The sequence below is a fragment of the Ambystoma mexicanum genome, chromosome 9 (assembly GCF_040938575.1).
Source record: "Ambystoma mexicanum isolate Mex_15411 chromosome 9, UKY_AmexF1_1, whole genome shotgun sequence".
Lineage (NCBI taxonomy): Eukaryota > Metazoa > Chordata > Amphibia > Caudata > Ambystomatidae > Ambystoma > Ambystoma mexicanum.
The window spans coordinates 353416004-353443671 of record NC_090931.1 but is presented as its reverse complement, the minus strand read 5'-3'; the positions used below and the strand labels follow the sequence as shown (position 1 = coordinate 353443671).

General features: G+C 44.9%; 1 protein-coding gene across 3 annotated transcripts in view; it reads right to left on the bottom strand.

Annotated features, from left to right (window-relative positions):
• The window catches only part of HIP1 (huntingtin interacting protein 1), a 1552273-nt gene that overhangs the window by 887408 nt on the left and 637197 nt on the right, over positions 1-27668 (bottom strand). For all 3 annotated transcript variants that reach the window (XM_069614772.1, XM_069614774.1, XM_069614773.1), the window contains exon 13: positions 17359-17431. In XM_069614772.1, coding sequence (XP_069470873.1) covers positions 17359-17431 — 73 coding nt within the window. The remainder of the gene's footprint in view (positions 1-17358; positions 17432-27668) is intronic.

The following is a 27668-nucleotide window of genomic DNA, read 5'->3' as shown; positions in this document are numbered from 1 at the left end:
CTTGCAATAAGACCAAAAAGCTATAATCTAAGCAAAGCAATATTTACACATTCCACAGATTGGTAATCCAAAAAGTGTTACACAAATTTGATACCAATGCTGCAACATTAACCTAAAGTGGGGAAAAACAATGTAAACACACATTTCAAGTTTCCTAACGATATAAGGCGGCAGCACCACCACCAACTCTGTACTAAACTTCAGTCAGAGCCTTACCCTGCAACAATCTTCAGCAAAGTCGCAAGTAGGTAATCCTTGTTGTACATGTTAGTTAACATTACTATTATGGCATGACTGTCTCAACAATAGTAAACAAGGCTTGACGGTGGCTCAAAAGGCAGTAGAGTCCAGAGCTAGTAAAGTTTCTAATATGGCAAATGCAGCAGATGAGAGAAGGAGTTGCAAGGAGCCCAGATAGGGTCATGAACAGTTGGTCTCAGGTTCCAAGCAGGGCCCTCTCTGTGGTGAAAAGTAGCAATAGCATGGTGGTAAGGTTGCCAACATGTAGCGAAGAAGCTAGCAATGTTTCCAGGCCCAAGGCTAGATGGCATTCATGCACAGATGTGGGCCATGTGCAGACTCAGTGACTCTTTAGAGCTCTGACAAGAGAGGGAGTATTGGGACCAGAAAACTATTCTACTCACTCTGACAGCGCCGCTGATCTAGCCCTGTCAAGGGTCGGAGGGAGCCTGACCCAAACAACCCTGGGTGTCAGCAAATGTGTAGACAGACATCCTCTCATCATCTCTTTACCTGCCAGGACGATCCCGTGGTAGGATCTGGCATCACGCTGCACAACATCCTCGCAGACCAGCAAAAGAGAAGAGCCAGCTCACCAAGAGAAACTCCTATATACAGCAAAACCGCAAGGAACAGGGGCGGGGCTACAAGCCCTATATAATCTCCCAAGCACCCCTGTCACACCCCTTGGGAGCAAGGTAAGCCGTTGGTAGGGTAAATGGCCAATCCTGAGAAGGGGCGGGATATATAAGAGGGAGTTTGGTGTGGGCTGCAGTTGGGTGATGACCAGCGGCGGAGTAGGACATCCAAGAGACCAAAGGAGGCGGGAGCGGCTGGAGTGTGGAGGCTATTGTTAAGAGGAGGTCTGTGGAGTGTTTGTGTGAGAGAGGGAGAGTGTGAGTATTAGAGGAGAAGTAGTGGCAGTAACTGGTAATAGCTGGAAGTAAAGTATGTGGTGGGAGTAGAGAGTAAAGGAGATAGGTGGTAGTAGAGGGGTGTACAGGGCACCTTATCCCTTGCGGTCTGACAAGAGGTTAGCGAGAGAGGTGAGCAGGGCACGATATCCCTGGAGCTTCGGTCAGAGGGAGACAGTGGTAATAGAGAGGTAGTGGTAGTAGCGAAATAGGAACAGTAGAGGAGCGGAAAGAGTGACAGTGAGTGAGAGGAGTGGCTATTGGCATTAATTGAGAAAGAAAGGAAGGAATAGCCAGAGGCGGGGAAGTAGAGTGAGAGGAAAGAGGCAACAGGAAACTGAGGTAGAGGGACAGTCGGAGGTACAAGTGGGAGTAAGAAAAAGAGTGGGAAAGGAAGTAAGATCAAAGGGCTGAAGTGGACAGAGGAGTGTAAGATTTGAGGGACAGTTACGTGATGGGAGGAGAACATTTAGAACGTTCAGTATAGTGAAGGGACAGGAGCGAGGGGATGTGAAAGGTGTAAGCATGATGCTGGGTGAAAGAAGGCACCATTCCCTATTCCTCAGAGAGACTAACGATAGGAGAGGGAAAATTAGAAGTTCCCTAGAGACACAGATAGCCAGCGTCTTCGGGAAATCGCCCATTGTCATAGTTAGAAGAACAGATAGGTGTTACAGATCGATAGGGACTAATAGCCTGGTAGGGACGTCTGAGACTGAGGGGTGTGATCCAAACCAGGGAAGCCAAGAGAGGAAAAGGCTGGCGCGAACACCAATGTTCCTAGTCTGTGAGCAACCTAAGGAACCAGAAAATAAACCAGCCATTCTGATAATTAAGTTTAATAAACACCCTTGGACTTGACAGCACATATATGGAGGAAGACGGCCAGCAAAGGATATGCATCCGAGAACAGGAGTAGCCATTTTGAGTATGTGATCACTCAAAAGGTATGTCGGCAAAGATATGCAAAAAGATGAATCTGTTCCAATAGTCCAGCTCAGTGGTTGTTTCCGGCCTCTGGTTCCAGGATCTTTCAATTTATCACTTAAGAGACCTATGGTTTCCAACGTAGAACTTCTGTGGCGAGACAAGACCTTAACGAAGAAATCATGGAAAAATACCATGTCTACAGTCAGCAGACATGAGGAGGGAGGACAGATTAACTCAGACTACAGTAGCCCCGCCCTGTTGGACTGAAAGCAGTACAAACTGGTAAATATTTCAATCCCACAACAAGGATGTCCACACATTTTCCAACCCCCAAAAGAGATCTGGCTGCGAGTATTCCCACTCTCTAGTGCGTGCAAGCCAGATACAGACCCAACATCTGTTCAGAGTTCCAGAAAGCAAGGATAGCTGAGCAGAACTTGTTGTTTCCAGTAGTCCAAGGCAGGGGTCACTTGATCTCCCCATCTGCAAATAAGGCAGAGCTGCACCGGGAAGTGGATTGGCCAATGTGGGATTCAGCAGAAGTCCTCCGGCATCCCGCTGCAGTCTCCTCATTCTTGGCTCTGGTGGTTGACTGAAGAATGGTTCCAGATTTGAATACCAAAAATGTGGGCCTATAAATGGAAGGCCCTGTAACCTTCCAAAAAGGGGGTGACTTTCAATCTTGGACCACCAGCAGACCCAGCAACCATGACATCACTTGGCTATAATACATATTGGGGCCATACAGACTGTCTACACAGTACAAGATTCACTGGTCATCCTGCCCCCCGGTTGTTTGCAAGCAGACTGCAAAATGTATGACTCTTTTCGAGCCTGGCATTGAGAAAGAAGGTTAAAGGACAGGACAAAAAAGTCCTTAGGGACACAATGTTTAGCCACCTTGATCCACCATTGTGTTAAAATGGCTACCTCGAAGTAAAATGGTTAAAAGAGGTACCACTGCCACCAGCAAACTACTGGTGAACTGAAATGTAAAACATACTAAAAAGAAATAAGGGAATATAGGATTCCCTACAGTACCAAAAATAGGAAGATCGTCCTACTACGCCAAAAACATAGGGTGGACTGAAGTCAACCGTTCACTGGTGTGTCATGGTGCCGGGACTGCTGTTTCACCCACCCTTTAAAAGCTTACAAAGAAGGTGACCGGATCCTCTACTGTGCCGCGCTCCTGTAGGAAAGTTGGGGTAACGCTCATTGTTCTAGTCTTGCCAGCATAAGTATTTGTAAAGCGGCCATCGTATCCTGGTGTTGGCAGCTGGCCATCGACCAGGGCCCATAGAAGATCTTCCATTTTCGTCTGGTTATAATTTCTAAGACTTTGTCATCCTGCCAACACCGATGAGGGAGACAGTATTTCTTCTTCTTCCTCCTAGTCGGCAGGATCTCTCCAGTCGACGAAGGCATTGCTTTCGGGAAGGTCTGGCAGTCAGGATTCCATGGCTTTGTCTTTGACATCCTGGGTGGTCTTTTCATGGATCCCTTGTCAGGGGCCTCTTCGGTTGGATGTCTCTGCCAAGCCAGATTTTCCCACAAATAGTGTGACCTGTTTTGGCTGGTTATCCATCTCGGTATTCTCTGGATCCACTCATGGCCCCTCTGAACCAGGCTTTAGACTTATTGACGCTAACTCTATCCCATACTCCTTGTTCCCAAAACTTGGGGTGAGTGCAACCAAACCCCTCAAGGGATGTCTTCCAGTTTATCCATTCCTTTTGGCATCGGTCAAACTCTATATCGGGGTGCATCTAAATCCCACCTCTATCACCACACATTACAGACAGTCTTAAGAATTTTGTAGTAGTCAGAAGTTTCAAGGTTTTTATTGTAAATAGGCCAACATGTAGGAATTCTTTCTTGTTAAACATGTTGAAGGATAGGCAATGGGATTAGAGGCACAAACTGAAATAAGGGCATGGGCAAGTAGCCAAAGGTCTGTCCCCTTTCCCCCCTCTCTCTGATCTTGGTTGGGGATTTCCTACCCTACCCAGGCATCCATAACCCCATAATTTCTACTGAGCGGTAACGCCTACTGTCTGGTAGCCGTCTTCAACTAAGGATGTTAACCTCAATGCTAGCTGGCTCCTTCTGTGACTTCCTAACTTTCCTTACACTCCCAGATGTACGGGATTGTGCCTCGCAGCTACTCTGTTGGACTTCAGCTACTTCACTCACGCACACATACCTTTCCCACTCCACTCTTGCCACTCCAACCAGCCTATTCCTCCCTCCCACCACTTCTCCCACCCCTCTGATGTTTCAGTCCTCCTAGCTCCCGCCTCTATCCTTTGGGGTTACTTGTTCTCTGACAGCTACCGCCCTCCTCCTGCTACTACTACTCTCCTTTACTCACTACCACCATTCTCCTCCTACCACCACCATTCTGCTCCACCAACTACTACCACTAACACTCCATCCACTTTCTACAGCACACCCTCTGGTCACTCCCAGAGTCACGTCACAAACACTCATTATGCTAATGTTAATGTTAAAGGACATTTGTACCGCGCACTATCAACACCGGAGTGGTCCCCTGGTGCTCTGGTGGCTCTGAAAGAGGAGGGGAGGTTGAGTTAGTGGGAGGAAGCAGGAAAAGTGCAAGAGAGCAGTGACGTGCTGTTGGCGGCCTCAGCCTGGTGGGTCCGTTGGCTGGACCTGGGGTGTTTGCGGCCGGTAGTCGTCGTGTATTGTCGTGCGAGTCTATGTGTTTTTTGTTCTGTTGTTGCAATGTAGTGAAGTTTGTGCGGTTTGTTGTGCTGTAGGTTTTGCTTGCGTTTGGTTTGGAGTTTGAGAGGTGTATGCAGAAGGGGAAATTGTTAGTGGGGTTGGTTAGTTTGCATCTCTGTCCTGAATTGAGGGGCTTGGCTTGCGTAGTCTCCCCTGATGCGCCTCTGTCCTGATCTGGGTCTGTCTGGCATACAAGGTTCCTTGCTCCACTGGCTCCCACCTCTATCCCGCTCTCTCATAGCCCCCCCCTGTCCTCCCTTCATATTCCTGTGGCAGTGCACCTGCCAATGTCAACATCTCGGGTAGTGTGGTGATTGCCAATATCTCGACAATTCCACAACACTGCGGTACCCGGCGGTAACTAAGGGGCGGGCGAAAGTGTTGGTGGGGTTGGCTGGAGTAGTTGACTCAGTGTCCGTGTGTGTCGCCTGTGTTCGTCTATCCGGTGTCACCCGTCCAGGTGCCGCGGGAGCTTCCCTGTCGGTTCGTGGATGTCCGTGTCCTTTCCAGTTTAGTCATCCTTTTTCCGTTTTGGTTTTCAGTTTTTAGTCTGTGGTGTTGAAGAGCCAGGTTTTTAGTGATTTCCTGAATTTTAGGTGATCTTCAGTGTTTCTTATTTCTTTTGGGATGTTGTTCTAGGGTTTTGGAGCTAAGTGGTAGAAGGAGGTGGCTCCATGTTTTTTTCTACCTTCTTTCATTTCCCAGTCACACTCATCCACACTGCAGTACCCTAATCCTCACTGAACCATGCCTCACCTTTCCAAATAATAGTTTCCATACTCCTTCCTCCTGCTGGTCGCTTGGTTTGCCTCCTTCTCCTCCTCTGACCTCACTGCGTCACCCACACTTCCTGCTTCCTGTTCTCACCTCTTGCACTCTGTGGTGATGGGCTCACTGGGTCCAACCACTCCTCTCTCATATCTCCCCTCCAGTGGTGTGTTTGTACATGTGAAAGGCAAAACACTGGGCTAAGCCCAGCCCACATTTTCTGTGTCTTTCTGCCAGTGGTTCTCCGTGGTGACCCTAGTCGGCCAAATTCAATACCGGTTTATTGTCTCATCACAGTTAAGTCCTGGGGTGGGTAACATCCCATTCCTTTGAATGGATCCCTGGTGGTCTAGAGTCACGGCTGTAGTGTCAAAGCTGGTTCACTGCTGCATAGCACTGTGTTTGCATATGTTATGTGGTGCATTGGTTCTTGGCTACACTTCTTTCTACTGCCGTTGCGGGACACTGGTGGGAGGGTTATGGTTGCGGTCAGGTGTTCGGGACTCCAAGAAGACATTGCAGGATGCACCTATAATAATGTTCCTGCTTCCACTCGCTCCTCTGGAGTGAATGTCCTAAAACAAGGAGAAACAGACTGGTGAGGATCAATAGCCAGAGGCATGGAGTAATAGGCCTTAAGGGAAGGGGTAAGAGATGGGCTGCCTCCACCACCTATTGACAAGTCCAAAAGGGCTGTCCTTGTCACACTATTCTTATTTTAAGACTCTTTCTCTACAAGAGAATACATATAAATAAATACTAACCAAGAGAGCGAGAACATTATTCTGTTTCTATTTAGGAGTCAAAAATAACACTATATTGTAAGCGCAAACACTTTTTGGGTTAGTGATAAAACTGTGTGGGGAAGATATTAATAGCATCTGTTGTTAATCGCACATAAAAGGATAAGAATTGAATTACCCAGATGGTAGACCCCACAACAATATTGATGTCCAATAGTAAGCCTGTCAGGTGCTCAGGGGTCGTAGTTTCTCTTGAACTAAGGCACAGAGAACCAACTTTCACCAGAGCCTTGCTTCGGGTACAGCACTCTTCTCTGCAGCAAAACCTGCTAGAGCCATATGTGGAAATTTAGCCTGCCTTTGGGGTCCAAGTTAGGCTCTGGCATTGAGGGTATGATGTAAATCATGACAAGACCTGCCCACCACATAGAGTGGTATTTGTTTAAACAGATGGCATCTACCCAATTGACTCCCAACACACTTCCCATTGCACAGGAAATGCCATAGTTCTTCGCATCTGGTAGGAATCTTCAGGGAGATTGGGACCTTTCTAACGTTTCTAAGCCAGATAATTCCACTCCTCTGCTAATGCAACCTTTGGCTCTCCAGATGTTTTGGACTATGACTTCCATCAGCCCTTCCCAGCATAGTCAATGGTGAGGGCTCTGGGATTCATATCCCAAACCATATGGCTAGCCGCAGGTTGCAGACTGCTGCTCTACTAGGTCTGTGCACATTGATCACCCCTTCAGAAGTCACATTTGTTACAAGGCCATAGCTTCTACAAGAAGCAATTTATTAAGATTCAATCATCCTGGGCCTTGTTCCCGTTTTCTGGAGCCACCTTCCGACCCTCAATCCCCAAACAACTGCTCAATAAAGTGCCTTTGTTTTCATCCTGCAAAACTTGCTGCTGGCTTCAAAGGATGTGATACCCACATTTCTGTGTAGGATATTATTGCAAATGTTGATTGTGTCATCATAGTTTGAATTTAAGACACCTTAGCAGCCCACAAAGTTGTAGGCGGGACCCCCTAGTAATGAACTCTAAGACATTGCCATTAATCATGGTCTACATTTCATTGTTTTTTGTTTAGCTTTACTTAAAAGACAATGGGTTAATGTCCCCATTACTTACCATTGCTTTTTGTTACACTAAGACCTACTCTTCTTCATCAGAGTCCTAGCTTTCCCTATCTCCCTACACTTTGAAGTCTGATTGGTATAAAACAGGAGAGGGAGTAGTTGGGTGGGGCCTTTATAGATCACATGTTTAATAAAAATAAACTATTTTGCAAACAGGGAGAAGGGACTAAACTAAAAAGCTCCACCTCCCAAGTAGTTTAGGAAAGGATAGTCGCGAGACGCTCTCAGTAGGCGGTGCCTCAAGTATGTAAAGGTGGTGATGAGAAAGACCAGAACAGTGTAATGAAATTTACCTGCAAGTTATATTGCACTCTTATTTTTGATTTCTCTGAGTTGGTGATCAAAGCATGATCACTGCAAAACTGGGAACTGACAAACCACAAGAAACGGTCTTTTGCATTTTCGCCGCCAAGACCACTGCGGTGGTCAGTCAAAATGTTGAAATAAAAATGTCGAAAAAAAAATGTTGAATCTATTATTTTTTTTATTTATATGTATTTTTTGGGTTTGCTAAGTATAAAAAATGGGTAAAATACAAAAAAAAAGGGGGTGGGGGTTGGGTGGAACCCCCCCATTTGAAAAAAAAACGTATTGAAAAAAAATGTGACTTTTTTTTCGACATTTGTTTTTCTACATTATGACTTTCGACATTTTTGTTTTCGACATTATGACTATAAACCGACCACTGCATCATCAGCAAACAAGAGCAAGGGAGCGTGACACCCCTCTACTATTGGCAAATCAGCCGAAGTTTTCTACCACATATTATTCAACCCATTTAAATAGGAAATGAAAAAATAAGCGGTCAAAGACGTAACCCTGATGGACAATGCAGTTTGTAGCGCTGTGTGAGACAGGCAGGGTTTCAAGATAGACACAGACTCAAAGCATTTGTTTTGAAACCTTTATTTACTAGGGTTCCTGGGTTGGTAAAATGCCTAAATGGCCCTAACTCTAAAGGGATGGACCCCTTAACTGATGTTTCTAATGGCCGTCATCATCTAATAGTCCAAAATAAAAGTAGGTCTGTATCTAAACCTATGCTTGATCTCACGCTGTACAAAAATGTGATAGGAAGTCTTTTTAAAAAGGAAACAATGGTGGTTAAAAAAAATAGCAAAAACCAGAGTTGGTTTCAGTTGGTCGTCTCACCAGGTTCAATTTGGTCAATGCCACAAAGATGATTCCTCAATAGGCCTATCAGGGTTCGCTTCCCTGAGCTCAGGCCTCAAGCTTAAAAAAACCACCATATATACGCTAGGAAGCACTTCACTTGTGTATAAGCATTTTACAAATAAACAATTACAATCAGTTCCTTTTTGGTTTCAACGGCCGCCTTTTCTCAATCTTAGGCCCCTCCAGTTCCAAACATCAATTCAGCTGGTCAGGATACGACTTTACTTTACACAAAATCTCTTACACATCATCGTTTCATGGGGTAGAATCAGAGGCTTTCGAAAACAGCATGTTCTTTACTTTTCCTCAGTGCGACCACTCTGACCCTTTTGCCCCTCTCTTGATTTCTTGCTCCTGACACCTTTTTATCTTCTGTTTCCTGCACCAGCTTCAGGGGTTTCTTGCCCCTCTTTACACTTTCATGCCTCTTGCACCTTTTCCGGTGGGCTTCCTGCGCCTTTTCCACTTAGCAATTCAATGTCCGATGTTATTTTCCCTTGTTACTACACATATGTGTGCCTCTCTAGCCTTGCGCTGGCACTGTTACTTTCAAATCTTTGAAGTCTTCCCTTTAACTTCACTAGTTTTCTTTTAACAAACGCGGTCCTCTTTCTTACGCGTTTCACAAGCCACTTTGTATCACGCTCTTCACAACCCGGTGCTGCAACACTTACAGACTCACTGGGCTAACTACTGCACTTCGGCTTCTTACCGGTTCTTCATTCCGAGGTCAGGGTCTCACTGCCTGCTCCTAGGACACTCCTGAGCTGTCTCACTGGCCCAGGACAACAAGCATTTGCATTTGCCGCAGGAGACCAGCACGCCCCTCCGCTTCCATATGCAGACTCTCTTGGGCTCCCTGGAGACATGGCTCCTTCGCCATGCTGCTGCACTTGCGATCTGCAGCTCCTCAGTGTCTCGGTCTTTGGCCTCTGGTCCTGTGCAGCTCTGGCGTCTTGGCTATCCTTCCAACTTGATTTCTGCCTGCTCTCCTACTCACTCATGTTGTGTGAGACCAAAAGACCAGCCAAGTGGGGCCACTTGTGAATAGTTACTAGTGAATGCCTGACCCTGCCTCACTATTAATGGGACAGTTTAGATTCTTTCAGAGTAGGTTGGCCTTATTTTTCACATGTTATTCCTATGGGTAATCTTTACTGATCTTAGTTGCCTCTTCGTCATCTCAGTATTGGTTGGAAATGGGGAGAGGGAGTTGGATTCTCTCGCCCTTTGGTATCCTCCTTCCAATCCCTTATGACCCTACCCTCAGGTGATCCTCCCTCGCTTGTCCACCTCGAGGGACGGGATCCAAAAGCGATGGCCCTTCCTTGGCCACCTGAATGGAAGATCCCGAGGGAGAGGGTGGGACAATACTGTCAGGTTTCTCACACCTGCCAAACCAAATCAAATGCATACAGTGTTGCCTCTGTATAATGCCATTATATATTTAAGCATGCCAGTTGGGACAACTGAGAAACCCAAGTTGTGATGCCGCAATTACCCCATTATTAGTTGACCAATCAGTTGGTCTTCTCTGCAAGACTCATTCAAATAACTTTGTGGTAGAATCAAGCCACGAGCTGGGCATTAGCATTTGGGGCCAAACTAATCCCTTGCTTGAAGACTGGCTCAATGACAACTCTCTTGCAAGAGAGTGAAATTGCTGCTTCCCTGAAATTGGTAGTTCGTGTTTTACCATGACTGGAGACATCAGGCCATTTGTGCGCTTCATGATTACCTTTTCTTAGTAGAGAGTAGAGGCAAGCTTTGCTCAGACCGCCGAAGCCAATATCCATTGCCTCCTCCCTTTCGGCTAATGACTTTGCACACATTTCCTCTACAAAGTAGAAAATGTGTGACACTCACAACCCTCCTTCCACATCCTCCACCCATTGGCCCATAACCTCTCAACACCACATCTAATAACTACCTGTCCCCTAGTGAATGATCACCCATTTGGCACTCCTATCAAGCAGTTTACCTCAAACGGTCAACAACTTCATCTCAAAACTGTCTGCCTCTATGAGATCTTGAACCACCTCTCCGATCCTCCACCCCCCCAGACCCTTCCCTGACTCCTCCAAATGTGCACCGGTCCTACCCTTTTGAGGAATCTCTCTGCTCACACAAACATCCCTGCGAACTATCGTCCAGTTTCCCATTGTTCAACGGTCCTTGAGCGGGAGGTCTTCAAACGGGTCACTAAATACCTTGAGGATAATGGCCTTGGAGATCCACTTCAGTCTGGCTTCCATAGTAAACACTCCACCAAGACTGCCCTCACTCATGTCTCTAATGTTATCTGTGAAGTTCGCTGTTAAGATGGATTTCTAGATCTGGCCTGGTGGACAGATTTTAGGGGGCTACCCTACTTATAGTGAACATGGAACTCTGAGAGCTTAGCCCACACACAGCAGCAATGGAGAGCAGCCAAGGCTTATTTCAGGAGAGAATGAGTGGGGTCAGGGTCCCTCAAGGAGTCCACACCGTATGACACAATAATTCAATTTAGACAGTCAAGTATAAAAATACAGTTATTTATTATAGGCCTTCTGAACACACTTAACAATGAATCTAACAGGTAGTATTATCATATAACACTCTATGATACAAATATATACAGTCACCTTAGTTTGAAATATACATTAAGTAACCAAGCTAGCAAAGCAGATAAGTATTTTAGATGCAGTAAATGATGGAACCAAATCACAAGACAATCTATCTTAAGTAACAGTAGCCACAAGGTTTCTCACCAGAATGGAGTATCTGTAGGTAAGTTCAATAAACTTAAGGTTTATGTTTTTCAGCAGGATACTAGACCCAGGTTTGACAACCAAAAGGTGAGTGGAGTGGAATAAGGAGACAAAGGGACGTGTTCCCTATGGAGGACGGCGGGTGTGTGGGCAGGGGAGGTACATCGTATTTACTCACCCCCCTCTTCGACCCCCCCTCCGTCTCTGATTTTCCAAGATGTTGATCAGCATCATCTGGGGGGTCGGGTCGCTGGGTGCTTGATCGTCCAATGTTGGTTCTGGTGAGAAGGTTCCATGTGTTAATATCCCCGCAAAAATATTGCCATATTTGTGCGGCGATATTAAGGCATGGAACCTACGGGGGACACCCCCTGTATTATTTTTAAAAGGAGCGGGGGACACCCCTGCTTCCCCCGCTCCTAATATTATCCCCACCAAAAATATTGCCTATGGCCGTTACTGACGACCATTTATACGGCAATATTTTTGGTGGGGATAATATTACCTGATAGCGGTGAGAAGTGTCGAGGAGTTGCAGGTTCGAGGATTCTTCTGGTCAGGAACAACTACAAGGCGCAAACTCTCTCTGTCGATGAAGAAATGAAAGAACCACTGAAGCAGACCTCTTCAGGACACTTCACAGGTTGGAAAAAGCCGTGTTCCAGGGACAGTCTCTACACTCAGGTGACAAATGTTCTTCCAGTCGCGGTCACAGAAGCTGCTCCAGGACAGGTTCTCATGAAGGTGGAAAGCTGAAATTCGAGGAAAAGGCTACTAGTGGCACAAGCTTGTGACCACTGAAGCTCTGGACTCGGACACAGAACGGCAATGCTTCTGGCGAGGTAGCCCATGAGAGAGGGACATTTCTGAAGGCTCAGAAGGGCACAATCCTCAAGAATGTGTCAAGCCTAGTTGGTGCCACTAGTTCAAGGGCTGAAGCACTGCATAGGGTCTTCGGAGATCAGTCAGCGAAGCAGGGCTTCCCCGGGGTGGATACTGGAAGGAATGCTGGGCCCACTCCAGGAGTCGTCATTGTATCTTCAGCAGGTTGCTCTTCTTCGAGGGATTCTTGGCTCCAATGATGATCTGAAGAAAGGGCTCAGAGGACCTCCACTTATACAAAATCTGAGCTGGAAGAATGTCCAAGCCCACCAATGGTAAGGGTCTGCACAATCCAAACAGCCAGTAGTTGTCCAATCAGGGACAACTACTGGTTTCACATTTGCCCCACACCTAGACGGTCTGGCACCAAGGATATGGACTTGGACTAGGCAATCCCACATTCTTCATGGGCCACACACAGAAAGAAGTCACTAGCCTGCGAAAGCAGCACCCTTACCTGGCAAGTGCATGACCTAAGGATTTTTCTGAGTAGGCAGGCAGAAGGCCAAACTACGATATGGTAAAAGAACAAGCCAACATCTTGTGGCATGGTCATTTTAGGGCATTAGCCACGTTTAGTAGCCAAACGCAGTAAATGCAAATGTGCACACCAAAAATGGTAAAATATATCTGCTGCCACAAGGCTTGTCTTTAGGCACATATAAAAGTAACCAAAAATCTCATGTGTAAAAAAGCTAAGGTGATACAGCATTTAACTGCACTGTAAGGTGCAGTGCTGTGTGCAATTTTAAAAAGTACAAGAATTCAAAAGGAAAACAAAGTTTCCCAGTACTGATAGTCTGAAGGACTGATCAGTTGCCCGATAACAATGAGCAAAAGGCAATGGAAGTGAAGCTGAAGGCTTTGCTTCCCTTAAAAGAGTCAGGTCAGAATAAACACCACGCATAGAAATTGGGTTTCATAGCAAACTATGGAGGGAAAGTTGCAGAAAGAGAAATCTTTCCTAACTCTCACCACTCCAAACTCTCTTCTACATTCATCCTTTTGGAACTTTTAGCCCCTTTCGACACTGTAAACCGCTCGCCCTGTCTTCTCACTATCCACAACCTTGGTTTATGCAAATCTGCTCTTGGCTCGATTGCCTCCTACCTGGAAGGTTGCTCCTTTAAAATCATCTGGAAATTGCATACCTCTGACCTCAGCCGTCTCGCTGTCTTCATTCATCAAATTTCAGTCCTTGAACTTCTGCTCTTCACTCTCTATACCTCTGCCCTACAAAGACTTCTCGTCCTTTGGATTTCACGATCACCTTTTTGCTGGCACTGAAGCTTTTCTCCTTTCCCTCCTTCATCCCAGCCATCTCAGAAAGGATGCTGCCTCATGCGTAACACTTCAAAAACAGAAGTTATCTTTCTGGCATCCCTACGTCCCCTCTCCTTTCTCTTTCCCGTCTGCCACTCTTGAGCCCTGCCAAAGGTGAGCAATCTCGGGATCCTCTTTGATAGTGAACTCCGAATGCAACAATTAATCAGTACCACCTCCTCTGCCGCTTGTATTAACCTCTTCAACATTTGTAAGATTCTGCTATTTCTTACTCGCCATTCTATGAAAACTCTACTCAGACAATATGACTTCTCATGTCTACTCCATGCCCTTCCTTTCTGCCTTTTCCTCAGTCTAGATAAAGTCCTTATCTTCGCTTCCCACACTGTTTGCAATCTACCCAAACCCACCCCACCTCTACTTATCGACACCATGCTAGTTGGCTTTTCATGCACAACCGTTGTCTTGTCAAGTTCCCTCTCCCAGAATACAAAATTATAAAAGGTTTTGCTCCTCAGCAATGGACTGATTGTATTCATCTACTAACCACCCAGTTCCCACCGCTCTTCCTCAGCACTCAACCTCACTGTCCCATGCTTCCGCTAGTTCTGTTTAGTTACCCCACTCCTTTGGAACCTGCTGCCCATCACAATCAAAGTCTGCCCAATGGATCTCTTCAAAGCTTGGCTAAAATGTCACTGACTTAGCAAGAGGGGGCTCTCCTGACCTTTCTCCCATCCTGCTTACCTCATATCACCACTGCCTCTAGTGCCTTGCAATAATGTCATTTTTCATTTTTGTACAGTATTCCTCTTTAGTTTGAGGCCATTGACCCCCAACTTATCCCGAGATTAATTATACAACTGGAAGTCACCTGTTCAGTTCTTTTTGTTTGTTTTGTCCCTGGTGTATGTCCCCACTTTGTTCACACCCTCAAATTGGCTCATAACTTGTTTTAAACTTTCTGCTATTGTACGCTGTTCTGGAGAATGCTTGTGACACCTGCAAATGTGTTATTGCAAGTCATGTCTGATCGGAATTCAAATCTGTTCTTCAAATAAATACAAGTGGGTCCAGCTAGCCAGCAACTTTAAAATAGTCATATTTGGTGAGAGAAATAGCAACCATTAGAAAAGGTGACGAGTATACATATCCTTATGATATCACCAGAAGGCCACTACTTTGGAATTACTTTGTATCATTGAAAAAGAACAGTGAGTGCTTTTCCTTTTTATTGTCCTTCTATGAGAGAGATTACTGTTAAGTTACCCAGTCTCTTCAGCAAGATCTTTCAATCAAAATGTTGTGTACTTTCATCTTTTTTCTCTTCAGAATAGTCTTTGGGCCATTGAGACCCAACAGTTGACAATTTCCAAAAGGTGAACATATGTCTGATTACTTATCAGGTTCGTCAATTTCTTAGTGATGGACTTTACTCAATGAAGTTTGTAGATAAGTTGAGTTATGAGTTACTCCTTTTTAATTTTTAGGAAGTGAGTTTCCATTGCCTGAAGAAGGGAGTTGATCCCGAAAACACGTAGCAAGAACAGGAATCTCAAACTGAACATATAACATCACGTTCATGCTTTACAGATGAGATTAGTCCTGTGGATACGCCAGGAACATTTCTTTGTGTTGAAACATCCTTTGTTTGAATAATTACCCTTTGTCAAGGGTGCACTACAGTATGTTAAATGTTTAAATAAGTGAATTACAATGGATAGGAATCATTGTGTTTCGCTTACAGTAGATTGATGATTTACTAAAATAATTTTGTTACACTATTCGTGTCAGGTTGAATTTCCTTAAACAAATGCTGTATTACTTTAATGAATTTACTTAAAAGGAATAATGTATTCGATTTGTTGCTCATAAACTACAACTCCTATATATATTAAGTGTTAGCATTTCTGTTAATGATTTGTAGACTTTACTCTTGAGAGTGCACTGTGATTTCCTGGATTAATTCCAAGGAACATTTTCTGGATTCTATATTTGGTAGGAGACCAGCATGCATAGTTCTGATAACACATCAGTGGCAGGTTGGTTCCATGATAGGACGAGCAATATGTTTTGCAGTGGCATTACTCTTCTTTGTATTCAGTGTTTTTCCGCTATTATTTATTGTACTCAGCCCACAATATGTTTAGTTTAATGGGAGGATTATTTGTAGGGAACTTGGCACCAAATGGATGTAAAGGTGCCTAGGAATTAATGCTGAGGATCACAGAGCTACGAAATTAGGTCCTGTGTGCGATCTCTAATCTTAGCTCCACTCAGCTGTATCATATTGCGATGTGTTCTTTCACGTTTAGTGATAGGGTCAGGATTATTACACGCCTTGACGCTCTCTCCAGTTTCAATCTCCTTGACGCTGGCTTATTTTACAATACAGGTGTGTAAACGATGACACAAGCAGCATTCAGTTTGATTCTACGGTGCTACTGTAGACCTCCTCTTCACACACAACCTTTTTCAAATATGCATCTATAGCACCAGTCAATAAACAATCACTTAGAAGGTAGTTTCCTAAGGTGAAATGACTGCCTTTCCCTTGCCCATATTTGACAACCTACATAACGAGGCAGCTAGTAAGGGAAACTAACATAATATAAGTAACAGTAAAGAGTGATGAATCTATGGATAAAATAGTCTAACACTCCCAAGTGAAACGTAGAGAGAGATTGATTACAAAGCAGCCAATTTAAAAGGATTCATGACTAGATCAAGACCAGGTACAATGTATGAATGTGCAAAATAAACAAAGTGTTATTTAAAGTCAGTTTTGGTCTATGCACATGCATGTGAAAGTTAATTAACAAACACTAAGCCAATCTTAATTCTAAGTCCCTGGGTGATGAGAAGAATTGTGAAATTGCAGCATTGAGGGTGGAGATGCCCAAATGGCTTGAGAGGCACCCAGAGGCTGACTTACCCTCCCTCTTCCAGTCATCACCCCAGTCAAATCCAAGGTATTTAAATGTCAAACCCCACTGCTGCTATTGGTTAATATAAATGGCAAGCCTAAAGCCATGCAAGGGCACAGGTATCCAGTTATATTTTCGAAAAAATAGTTTCTACATACAAAAGTTTCGAAGAGAAAGTTTCAAAAAATAAATTTCGAATGCATTTTATTTTTCATGTTACCGGTTTTATTTTAGTTTCGTAAAGAAAAAACATTTGTTTTAAAAAAGAAAACTGGTGGTTGGGGCAGGAACTCCCCACCCCATTAAAAGAAGACAATTTTAAAAAATGCATTCAAAACTTTTTTTTCGATGCTTTTGTGTCGAAACCTTTGTATGTAGGAACTTTGATTGTTGAAAAAATCACTATAAACCAGGGCACATAGGCTGATCTAATTAGTAAGGAGGCCAATACAGTCAAATTGAACAACCCATGCTGAGACAAGCTGGAAAGTAATTTCAGCACTTCTTCACCGTACTGCTCTGCTAATAACCCTCCCCCAATTGAAGGGTTGCAAATGTCAGATGCAGCATGCATCCCCAATCACAGCAATAATTCCCACCTAAGTATGGAGGTCATATCAAGGATGAGTACTTTGAAAGGATGTTACAGGTGGCCATAGCATTCACAAGAGATGCCTAAATCCACAGGTAAAACACAATCCATTAGCAAAAAACACCTGAATAATGATGTGCCCATCCCATGAAGGAGAGACTTTCAGTCAAATATTACATTGACAGTCTTTAAGAAAATTCTGTTCTATTTGAATGAGGTGTGCAGATCTCACAAGAAGCTCATCTCTGTCTTCACCTCAGTCTTAAAAAGCTCCAGTTCTTCTTTCAAAGCACGTATTTCTCTATAAAGTTGATCAATCAGTCTGTCCCTGCAGGAGACAAGAGGAAAGCAAATGAGCTAGACACCAATACAATAAGACCAGCATAAACAGAGCAAGACACAAAGAAACAGAGAGGCAGAACAGAATTTGAGAAATGACAATGGAGAATTAAACAAAATACAAGAGAATAAACAGACTGAAAGTGAAACAGTGCAGGGAATAAGACTCAAAGAAGGCAAATGGGACAGAAAGTAAGAGGATCAGATATGATTGAAGTGCAAGACACTTGGTAGGAATGACACCAAAGGCAAGCAAATAAAAAGGCTGAGACAGGCATTGTATCAAGAGTGACATAGACTCAAAATTAACAGTTTGAAAACCTTTATTATCAAACTTTGTGGGGTTGGTGTAATGCGTATCTGGGACTAACTATAAGGGGGTTGTTCCCTCAACTGATGTTTCTAAGGGCAGTCGATGTCCGTAAATCCGAAACCAAAGTTTGTCTGTGTCAAAACCTATGCTTACCATCACTCTTAAACAAAATGTGATAGGGGGGTCTCCTTAAAGGAAAAATGGTGATTCAGAACGAAATGTAAACCACAGTTGGTTTCAGGTAGTCTTACCAATAGGTGTAGTTCTGCCACTTCAAAATAGTTCAACTCAAAAAGGTTGCCCTTGGACCTTTCACGTAGGGCTCTTGCAGCAAGTCAATAGAGTTCACAATGTCTCTGGATCTCTAGGGGTTCCATTCCTCAAGCTTCGGTCCTTCCAGTTCCAAACAAAAAGTCTCTCAGGTTTCCCTTCCCCAAGCCTAGGCACCTCTTTACGAAGTTCAACCAACAAAACATTGCTCTTGTCAGGATGTGCCTTTCACCGTCGAGAACACTGGGTTCTTTTGCTCCTCCCAGGCACGACCACTCTGACCTCCAACCCCTCTCTCCTTATTCTCTGGCATCTTTTCCTCTACTATACCGCTTCCACTTCGTCCTTTTCCACTTTACTGTGCTTCCTGCACATCTTTTTCTGTCGTGCACACTTGCACCTTCTGTCCACCTTTCTGTGCCTCTTGCACTGTTCTCCTTACTTTTCAGTGTTCTCTTGCACATTCAGTTTCTCACTGTGCAATCTTGCACCTTCATTTGCCCTTTAACGTGCGTCTTGCACTCTCTATTTCTTTTGGGTTTCTTGGGCCCTCTCTTTACTGCCCGTTTTCCTTCTCACTGTCTCTTTGCTGTCTCTTTCGGTTTCAGGTCACTTGCACCCCCTCTCATTTACTTTTGGATCCCTCTCCCATCCACTCCACTCTTGGCTGTTTCCGCGCCACCAGCGCACTTTGCTTATTTTCGTCCCACTTTCGCTGACCAGGCTCATCTTTCAACGATCCTCCTTCTCTAGCCACGCACACGCTACAGAGTTTCTCTCAGTTTCATGAAACTCACCAACAGTAGCGTGGCGCCGGCAAGCAGGTCAAATAGGTTTAGGTCAGGGTCTCATCACCTGCCCCTCTGACAACCTTGGGAATGGCACACATCCCAAGGGAATGAGAAGTTTCTTAAGCACGGCCAGCAGCTTGCTGTCGAGCGCCTCACTCTGGCTCCTTGGAAACACGGCTCCCTAGCCACGGTGCACACCCTCTGGCATACCGGGTCAGCGTCTCGGTACTCCGTTCTTCTCCAGGCCTTCCTCACGCTTTCTTCTACTGCTTGGCTCCCGTGTTAAAGGGTAGGCCTCCCTTTGTATCCCTATGTTGTTTCTATGGATAATCATAATTGCTCCAATCGCCTCTTCCTCGTCCCAGTGTTTATTGGAAATGGGGAGGGGGAGATGGGGTGTGATTGAAATACCTCATTAAGGCTGAGGGAGAGTGGGTTGGTAGATAATTGGGAAAGGGGGAATACCATATCTCGTCCTTGGGTATTCTCCTCCCAATCCCCTGTGACATTCCACTCAGGTGATCCTCCCTCGCTTGTCCACCCCCAGGGTCGTGATCCAAAAGTGATGGCCCTTCCCATGTCACTTGAATGGAAGATGTCTGGGAAGTAGGTGGGAGAATACCAGCAGGTTTCTCACAAGACTATAACAAAGGAGGAACAAGTTACTTGCCATATTGACTACTGAAATCCTAAATCCCCAAATCCCTTTTCGCCATATGTTTGAGATGACTATACCCAGAAAGGGGACGGTACCAGAAAACTTATTGTTCAGTAATAATTATAAAATTAATTTGGGGCACATGTGCATGTCAAGCTGTGCTTGCATTTCCCTGTTGTGTGCTCCCAATACATTTGAAATAGCGTGACAACATTAGAAACCATGATCTACTTCCTCTTTTTTTGTTGGGTATAAAGGAATCAAAGCTAATAATCTGGCATACAAACTGTCTTTGGAGGATGGGGGTCGGCTTGAAGAGACCCCAAGGATAAAATTATTAAAGAAAGGTTTAAGAAGTCACACCATGGAGGGGTCAGCCACAGAAGGAGAGCTGGGGGTGAGTTTTGCATTACGGTTCAAGGCACAAAGGTCATTACAGGCCCCAGTGGTGTCCATTGGATCAGGGGAAAGGTGGTCGTTGTAAGCTCATTCTGGTCATTCTTGAGGCATGTCTTCACCATCAGTTTCTTCGAAGCATCAAAGATGGGTGATGCAGCACTTCAGTCCCTCCTCTACCAGTAGACTTCCCTAAGTGCAGTACCAGAAGAAAAGGTGTGTGGCTACAGGGGTCTTGCTGTTATCCTCCTCAGGAGGTAATGAGTAAATACAGCCCAAACAATATGCCAGTCAGAAATGGTTTCAGGCTAGATTCAGCCCCCAATGCTGTGATATAGACACCCAGTGGCCAAAGATGGCAACTTCCTCTGACATACACAAAGAGTGACAAGGGATAGGCATGTGACTACTCGGGTGTTCCAGGCAAACAAAGACAACCTCTATTTTGGTGTAATCAAGGAGGGGATCAAAAAAGACATAGCCCAGCAAAATGGATTTCACTCATTGTAACCATATTATACAATTGAAAAAGCCACAGCCAGCTTAGCCACATCACCAACAGGGAAGTACCTTGTCTGAGACACTGAGGGGTACCCCTGCCTGGGAGACATGAGGACGGCTAAGTCAGAGCACATACAAGTAGAGCCACACTCAGTCAGACTTTGGAATAAACCTGCTTAAGAGTAAAAAGGGTGTGAAAAACAAGGAATCAAGAAAAAAGTTGAGGAGACCCTTCAAGTTAGGTATACATAACTTCAAAAACGGTATCCTACCCTATCATTCATGTAGCCATGTATGATGTTTTGAGTCATTGAGATTCAAATAAACGAACAGAAGATTGATGACACATTTACCGGGGAAGGAAACCCAAGACATATGGAGGAAAAGGGAAATATTGACTTTTAGTTGTCACTACGTGTGAAACTTGTAATTGATCATACATCCTGTCCATTTCCTCCATGGGCTTTGGAGACTACATGGCACCCTAAAAAGAAAGAGGATGGGGACAGTCAGAATTATGCAGTGTTCAGGCGCAAAAACTGCCAATAAGGAGCACATTCCCAGCCGAGGGATCAACATAACACTCAAAACCATAGAAAAGTTGACTTTGTGCTTTTTTGTTTCCTACCAAACCGCAAGCAGGGATTACGATTTTGACCAAGACCATGGGACAGGGTTAAGATTACATAAACAAATCAGTCTTTTCTTAGGATTGTCTCTTAGTCCTTCCCACTCTGCCAACAGTTCATTTCCACATTTTTGGAGGCTTTTACTCGCAATCATTGAGAATTATAGGATCCCACACATGTTTTCTGGCCTCTGAAGACTTTTCTTGGTCGGTATTGATATCAGGATCTTGTATTTGTCCTCCTGGACGCTACTACCAGGTATTCCACCCTCCACTCCCCACACGGTACCACAAGGCACGCGAATGAGAGGCCAGAAGACCAGACATGTAGTGTGTGCACATGAAGTCCACCATGTTTGTCCAAACTTTCTCTATGTGTGTCTTTGCTCTAATGAATGGAGAGGACTGATATAAAATGCACCAAACTATTATCCGCAAAGTATCTACTGAAATTATGCATATTCCTTATAACAAAGGCATCTAATAAACAACCATTCATTGACTTGCTTTAGGTTTATCTACAGGGCGCTTAAAACAGTAAAGCGGTGCATAAGGGACCCTGCCAACACCTAAAACCAGTAGAAAGTTCAGGTAAACAAACGCACAATACTATCTACTTAGAAAGGTCTTAGCAGAGAAGTGCAGTGATTTATCAAACAATAGGTTATATAAAACCCCACAATAGGTTATATAAAACCACAGGAATGCATGCAAAAGTGAGAGTAATTCCAGAATGCATGGGAAACCCAATGCAGTTTCACAGATAGGTAAGTGTCTCTGGTACTTTTAAGGACTTGAAGCTCAAGAAAGTTTCTCCATGTGCTTTAGTTGGACAAATCCAATAGTGGTCTAACAGTTACAGTGAAAAGGTTACCAGTTTTTACTTACAGGTCACAGGCAGCAACATGGTGGCAAACCTTCCAGCTGGGAAGTCTTGCAACCCTACCAGAAGATGAGCAGACAACCAGGTGCCTGCTGAAGGATGGAGAACTGGGCCAGCGACTAGATCAATCGGAAGACCCAGAAAAGGGACATTAGGCTCAAGAACGTTATAGAGAAGACCCAAAAAGCACAGATTTAAAGGTCTACTAGAAGAATGCACAGATTTAAAGGTCTACTAGAATTGTCAGTGTTAGGGACACATTCCTTTTACTTTTTCCCCACCATAGATTTCCACCTAGCATATTTGTGTATGTCTTGGACCTTACTTTTAAGCTAAAGCCCTTTTATTCATTTACCAACTACCTAATTCATTTTTCGGGGTACCATTTCCCTCAGCCATGTTTTACTGTATTTTTTTACTGGAGCCCATAGCATCTTATTGTAAAGTGCTGCAGGGGTAGTTTGCATCCTTTTCCCCTCTTGTCTGGCAACATGTTTTATGTCTTTATGATGTGCCTCGGACAGGCTGGTGGCAGTGAACCATTTTTTCCATCTTTCTTTAACCACATAATGCCATTCCGAGAACGATATATTGAAAAAATGGGTTTGTCATGTTGTACAAGGCCTATACTTAGCAATCTTGCTTTTTGGACAGCTTCCTACCCTCTCCGGTCAGGAATCTCCATATAAGGGCATCCCCTTAAGTAGTATCTGGACTGAACTCTCGAGCAAGTGCCTTTGTGTGTCTGAACTGGTTAGGACTGGGTTCATGGCTGACTGGCCCCAATACACATCCTTCCCAGGAGGTGGGTGCTGCTGGCCAGATGTGGAGTTTGTTGCTGACCATGACTGGACATGCCTAGTAATTTACATTGATGATTTGGGGTAACCAACAGCCGGGAGTTTGGTGCATTCTGAAGGCCGGACACTGGAACAAAACATTTGAAGATGAGGACTGCTGAAGAAGACCCAGTGTACTGCTACAAAATGAAACGCCATTCTCCAAACCATCCAGCAGTGTCTGCTGCTGCCCCTACTGCAACCAGGGATGACCCTCAACAGTGTCTTTCTCCCTCGGAATAGTGGTAACAACAAGTCCTACATTTTGCATCAGTGTCATGCAAAAGGAGGACTTCAGAAGTGATACACCAGGCCTCTCTGCTGCTAAAGTCGCTGCCCTGAGCTGGAGCTTTGGATTTTGCACTTGTGGCTCACGAACATCGTTGCTGCTGCTCTCAACTGTGAAGAAGGGACCTTCCTTGAGCCAGTTTCTAACTGTCAGGGGTCAGCCCTGCTGACCCCTGACCAGGGTCACTGAGGCATTGCTATGCCTGCTGCGTCCGGATGGTCCATCATCATTGTGGTAGTTGTGGTGGCTGATGTCCTGGGGCATGCAGTCATGCGTGATTAAGGTCTAATAAACAGCATATTTGTATACTACTGTTTTCTGCTCATTGCATGGCGATCTCTAAGAGTTTTGATTGGGTCCAGATATACGGCCATTCAGAGGTCCGGGTCCGTACCAGAGACCCATGGGGTGCCAGAGCCAAGGCCACAGGTTTCTACACGTAGGGAGACCTCTTCAAAATTCACGGCAATGAAAACACACCCGCCATTGCGACCGGAAGCCCAAAGGTGACTCAAAGAGATTTTTACAGAGTTCTCTGGTTAAGAATGTGCAACTACCTTACCTAATGGTGAGACAACATATCCAACCCAAAAAAGAAGAAAAACCTCTGTAAAGGGAGCTGAAATGGCAGAGAAGATGGGCCTCATTACAGGAGGACAGGAGGGTTGGTAAGGTCAGTTCAGTTAGTCCACAGAGTTAAACAAAGAAAACACAACACAGGTTTACTGAAAAAATATATACTTTACTAAAGTTACCCATATAAACTCCAAGGTTAAAATAAGTACTGCTGGTACAGACAGCACATGATTGAGCCAGTAGAGCCAATATATGTGTAAAAATCAGCGGTGGTCAGTTCTAATGTACCCCTACTTCAAACATGCGAGACCATCATCTGATGTTTGGCATTACACATATAGGTTAAGTAGGGTGGTGGTGCGGGGGTCAAGGCATCAAGAAGCAGACACAGACAACTGAATAAAACCTGGGTCATAAACTTTTATTCAAAAAAGAGAAGGTTGGGAAAACGCCTAATTTGCCTTATGCGAAGGTGAGGTTTCAGTACCTAAGTGAAACTAATGTAAGGCAGGCATGGTATCAAACAGTAAAGACAGACACAAGTGATCTCAGTTCAAGGGTGTTTATTGAACTTCAATGGGTTGGTTGAACGCCTATTTAACCTAAATCTAAGGATGGGAGCAAGCTATGACCATCAAATAATAATAACGCAGTCCTAGTCGAGTCTCTGTCCAAATAAAAGGGCCTATACTAATAAACCTACTGCCACGAGGACACAGTTCAAAGCATAGACATCAGGGCCTTCTGCCAAAGTATCTTTTCGAATAACAGTCTCTTAAAGCAGAGGGCCTGTCATAACAAACAAATAACAAAGATCCATTTCTATTAGGATCTTCACATGCACAAGTTCTCACTTCCAGTATTTATCATGGGTCTCCCTCCTTCAGGCTTGGACCCCTTGTACCACAATGTTTACTCCCCAACTTGGTTGGTTACGTGGGAGGGCCTTCGGTATCTCCAACACACAATGCAGGAGTATTCAGTCCGGTTTCCTGACCTCATGCCTTCTGCTTTGAAGGTTTCTGGAAAGAAACGGTTTCTTGCCGACAAGGTCAAGGGTATTTCCCTCCTTGCAAACCCTTCTTGGTTTCCAGTCTTTCTCCCCTCGTTCAGCTGCCAACTCGAAACTGCCATTCCTTTGTGTGCTTCGCCTCGCTCACAGTGTGCTCTTGTGCTCTGCCTTTTATCCGTGTGGGGAAGTTTAATGGAAGTCAGGTGTGAGTGATTGTCAGTAATTGCCTGACCGTACTAGCGGGACATGTCAGGTACACTGCTCGGGTGCAAGTCTATTTTCTACCAGAGCAGGCTGTCCATGTGAAAGTGTTTGTGACGGGAAAGGGGGTAAGGGAGGCTAAAGTTCCCACATATTCTACATGGTAGGATGCAGTAAAGGTGTTACAGGGGGTGGGAATACCGTGTCTCGCCATCCAGTGTCCCACTCCCTGAAGACCCCTCTCACCCAGGTGATCCTCCCGCACTGGTCCACACCCGGGGTTTGGATCCAAAAGCGATGGCCGTCCCCTGGCCACCTAAGAGAGAGATCCCAGGGGACTAGCGGTTGAGACACCTTCTGGTTTCTCACACTAAGGAGAGCCTTTTGGCCGAATTACAACTATGCCGGTCCAAAAACAACATTGCCGGCACTGTTTTTTCCGGACCGGCATATTACAGGTCTGCCTGCCAGCGGCCACGGTAAGCAGACCGTTACAGAAGCACCGGCACCATTAACAACTGTGCCAGTGCTTCCGTGTTCCCCATTCCCATGAAGTCCTAGGGACCTCCACAGGAATGGGGGAAGAACATTTTATCTGCACCTAGTTCCCGGTCTGCCGGGACTTGTAATGTCCCGGCGTTACTGGGAAGCTAGGTGCCGGTAACTTTTACAGGTCCGGCGGCAACCCGCCGGTAGTACCGGCATGGTTACCGCCGGACCGATAATGAGACCCTTTGTCACGAAGTCCAAAGCAAATATCTGTCTCTGTCCAAAACATATAATTGCCCTCACAACTACTTGAAGATAATGTGTAAGGATGTCAGCATCAAAAAAGGAAGTGTTCAAATAAAGGTTCAGAGCTTCTTGCAGCTGATGGTTGGAAATGGGGCTTTCCCTTCCCCCAAGATTCGGGATGGTTCACTTTATCAAAAGAAGGGGTTCCCTTCCCCACACTTACAAGTCTCTCAATGTTCCAAAAATCAATACAATTCTTTTGGATATTTCTCAGCTTTTCTGGCACCTTTGTCTTTCGTCAATTTCACCAATGTAATAAACGTTCAGTTCAATAACATCAAATCACCCAAGTTTCTCCTAGACAGTCAAACACAAGCTTGTGGGTGAATTACGTGGCTTTTCCTTTAGGTAGGTGTACAACGGTCTAGGCGCAGGTTGTCAGACCTCACGGTCCACCCATTACAGGTCACGCAACCGAAACACCTCACTTGCTTACACTACCAATGTTTCACCTTCACAGAGGTACAGGGTTTCCTCTTGATACTTTCTCAAGACTTGCTTTGTCACCAATTGGTATTCCTTCAAGTAGTCTTAAAGCTTTTGTCACTGCTTATTCGTTCAGTTTGCCCAGTTCTTTACACTCTTGTGGCACGTGTCAATGCTTGCTTTCTTCCGTTTTCTTCAGTTTGCACAATTCACAGTTCCTTTGTATCAGGTACCATCACCAAATGCTTGCAATTCAAATCGTGTTCAACCACAATTGCTTTCTCTTGGTTCGGTATTCAAAACATAACGGTTCATTTCATTCAAGCACACTGCATAACTTGCCATCAAATTCCCAGTTCACTCTCCTGCTGGGAATTTGCACCCTGCTCACAGGCATTTTCACACTTTTCAAATACTTCAATTCCTTTGGTCCTTTCTTGGCCTTCTCAGTTTCATCTGTTTCATAGTTTGGTATTCACAAATCCTTCTATTCACTTTTCTTAGCCTTCAAGGCCTAGCCTTAAAATTATCGTACTATCAAAAGACTTTCTTTTAAGTTAGACTGGCATTAACAGTACCTAAACGGTTCCTTGCTCACTCATGAGCGATCCATCCTGCACAGAGCAATCGGTTTACCCCACACTGTCCCAGAGACATTCAAACTCCTTTGACTCACTGGGTACGCTGTCTCTGGCTTCTCCTGCAAGCGTTCAACAGGCGATCTCCTTCGCCTCACCTGAGTGGGCCATTTATACCACCCTCCAGGCCCCAGGTGCATGCAATGGTCCATTGCTGAGTAACAGTCAGGGTACTTGGCATCCCTCGTCTTCGTCCTAGTACCACAGTGGTGTTTGTGCATATTGGGGTTAAAAAAGAAAGGATGTATAACTCTGGGTTGCCGTTTCCTCGTCTCAGTACCTGACTGGAGTATATTGGGAGAGTGTTTTCTGGAATAATAGGGTCATGCTTGATAATACCCTATAAAGGCTTGGGTGATGTTTGACTACTTGTGAAAGGGAAATGGGGGATACCGCATCCCACCCAAGGGTGCCTCATCCCCACTCCCCAAATCTCCTCCACCCAAGTGATCCTCCCTCGCACATCCATCCCCAGGGTCAGGATCTGAAAGAGACCGTCTTTCCCGGGCCACCTGGGAGGAGGATATATTGGGGAATGAAGTGAGGATGCCCTCAGATTCCTGAGAAGGGGTCTGGGGTGTGGGGGGAGACAAGGGAACCCAAGACCTAATAAAACTGTAGATTCACATAGGCCTTGGTCATGCATTAAATGGCAACATGGCAGAGCAGTCAGGCTTAACTCAAGGAAAGGGGTGCAGGCTAACACAAAGTTACAGTTAGTTGTGGTGGTCTAGGAATGAGAGTCTTATCAAACGGAAACATGGTTTGGGCTAAAGACTAATAGAAAAAACAAACCTAACTCTCCCTAAACTCGGGCCAGTCAGGATGTCAGTAGTGTCCAAATTTGAGTTCTGTCGCAGTCAAATCTGTCACTTATCCCTAACACGAAACACAAAGTAGTAAGGAAAGGGTCTCTTCGCGACCCAGGAGAATGGCTCCCTTCTCTTGGGTACACGTCTTAAAAAAAAAAAAAGAATTTGCAAAAGTTCCAACAAATGCCTCATCGAATC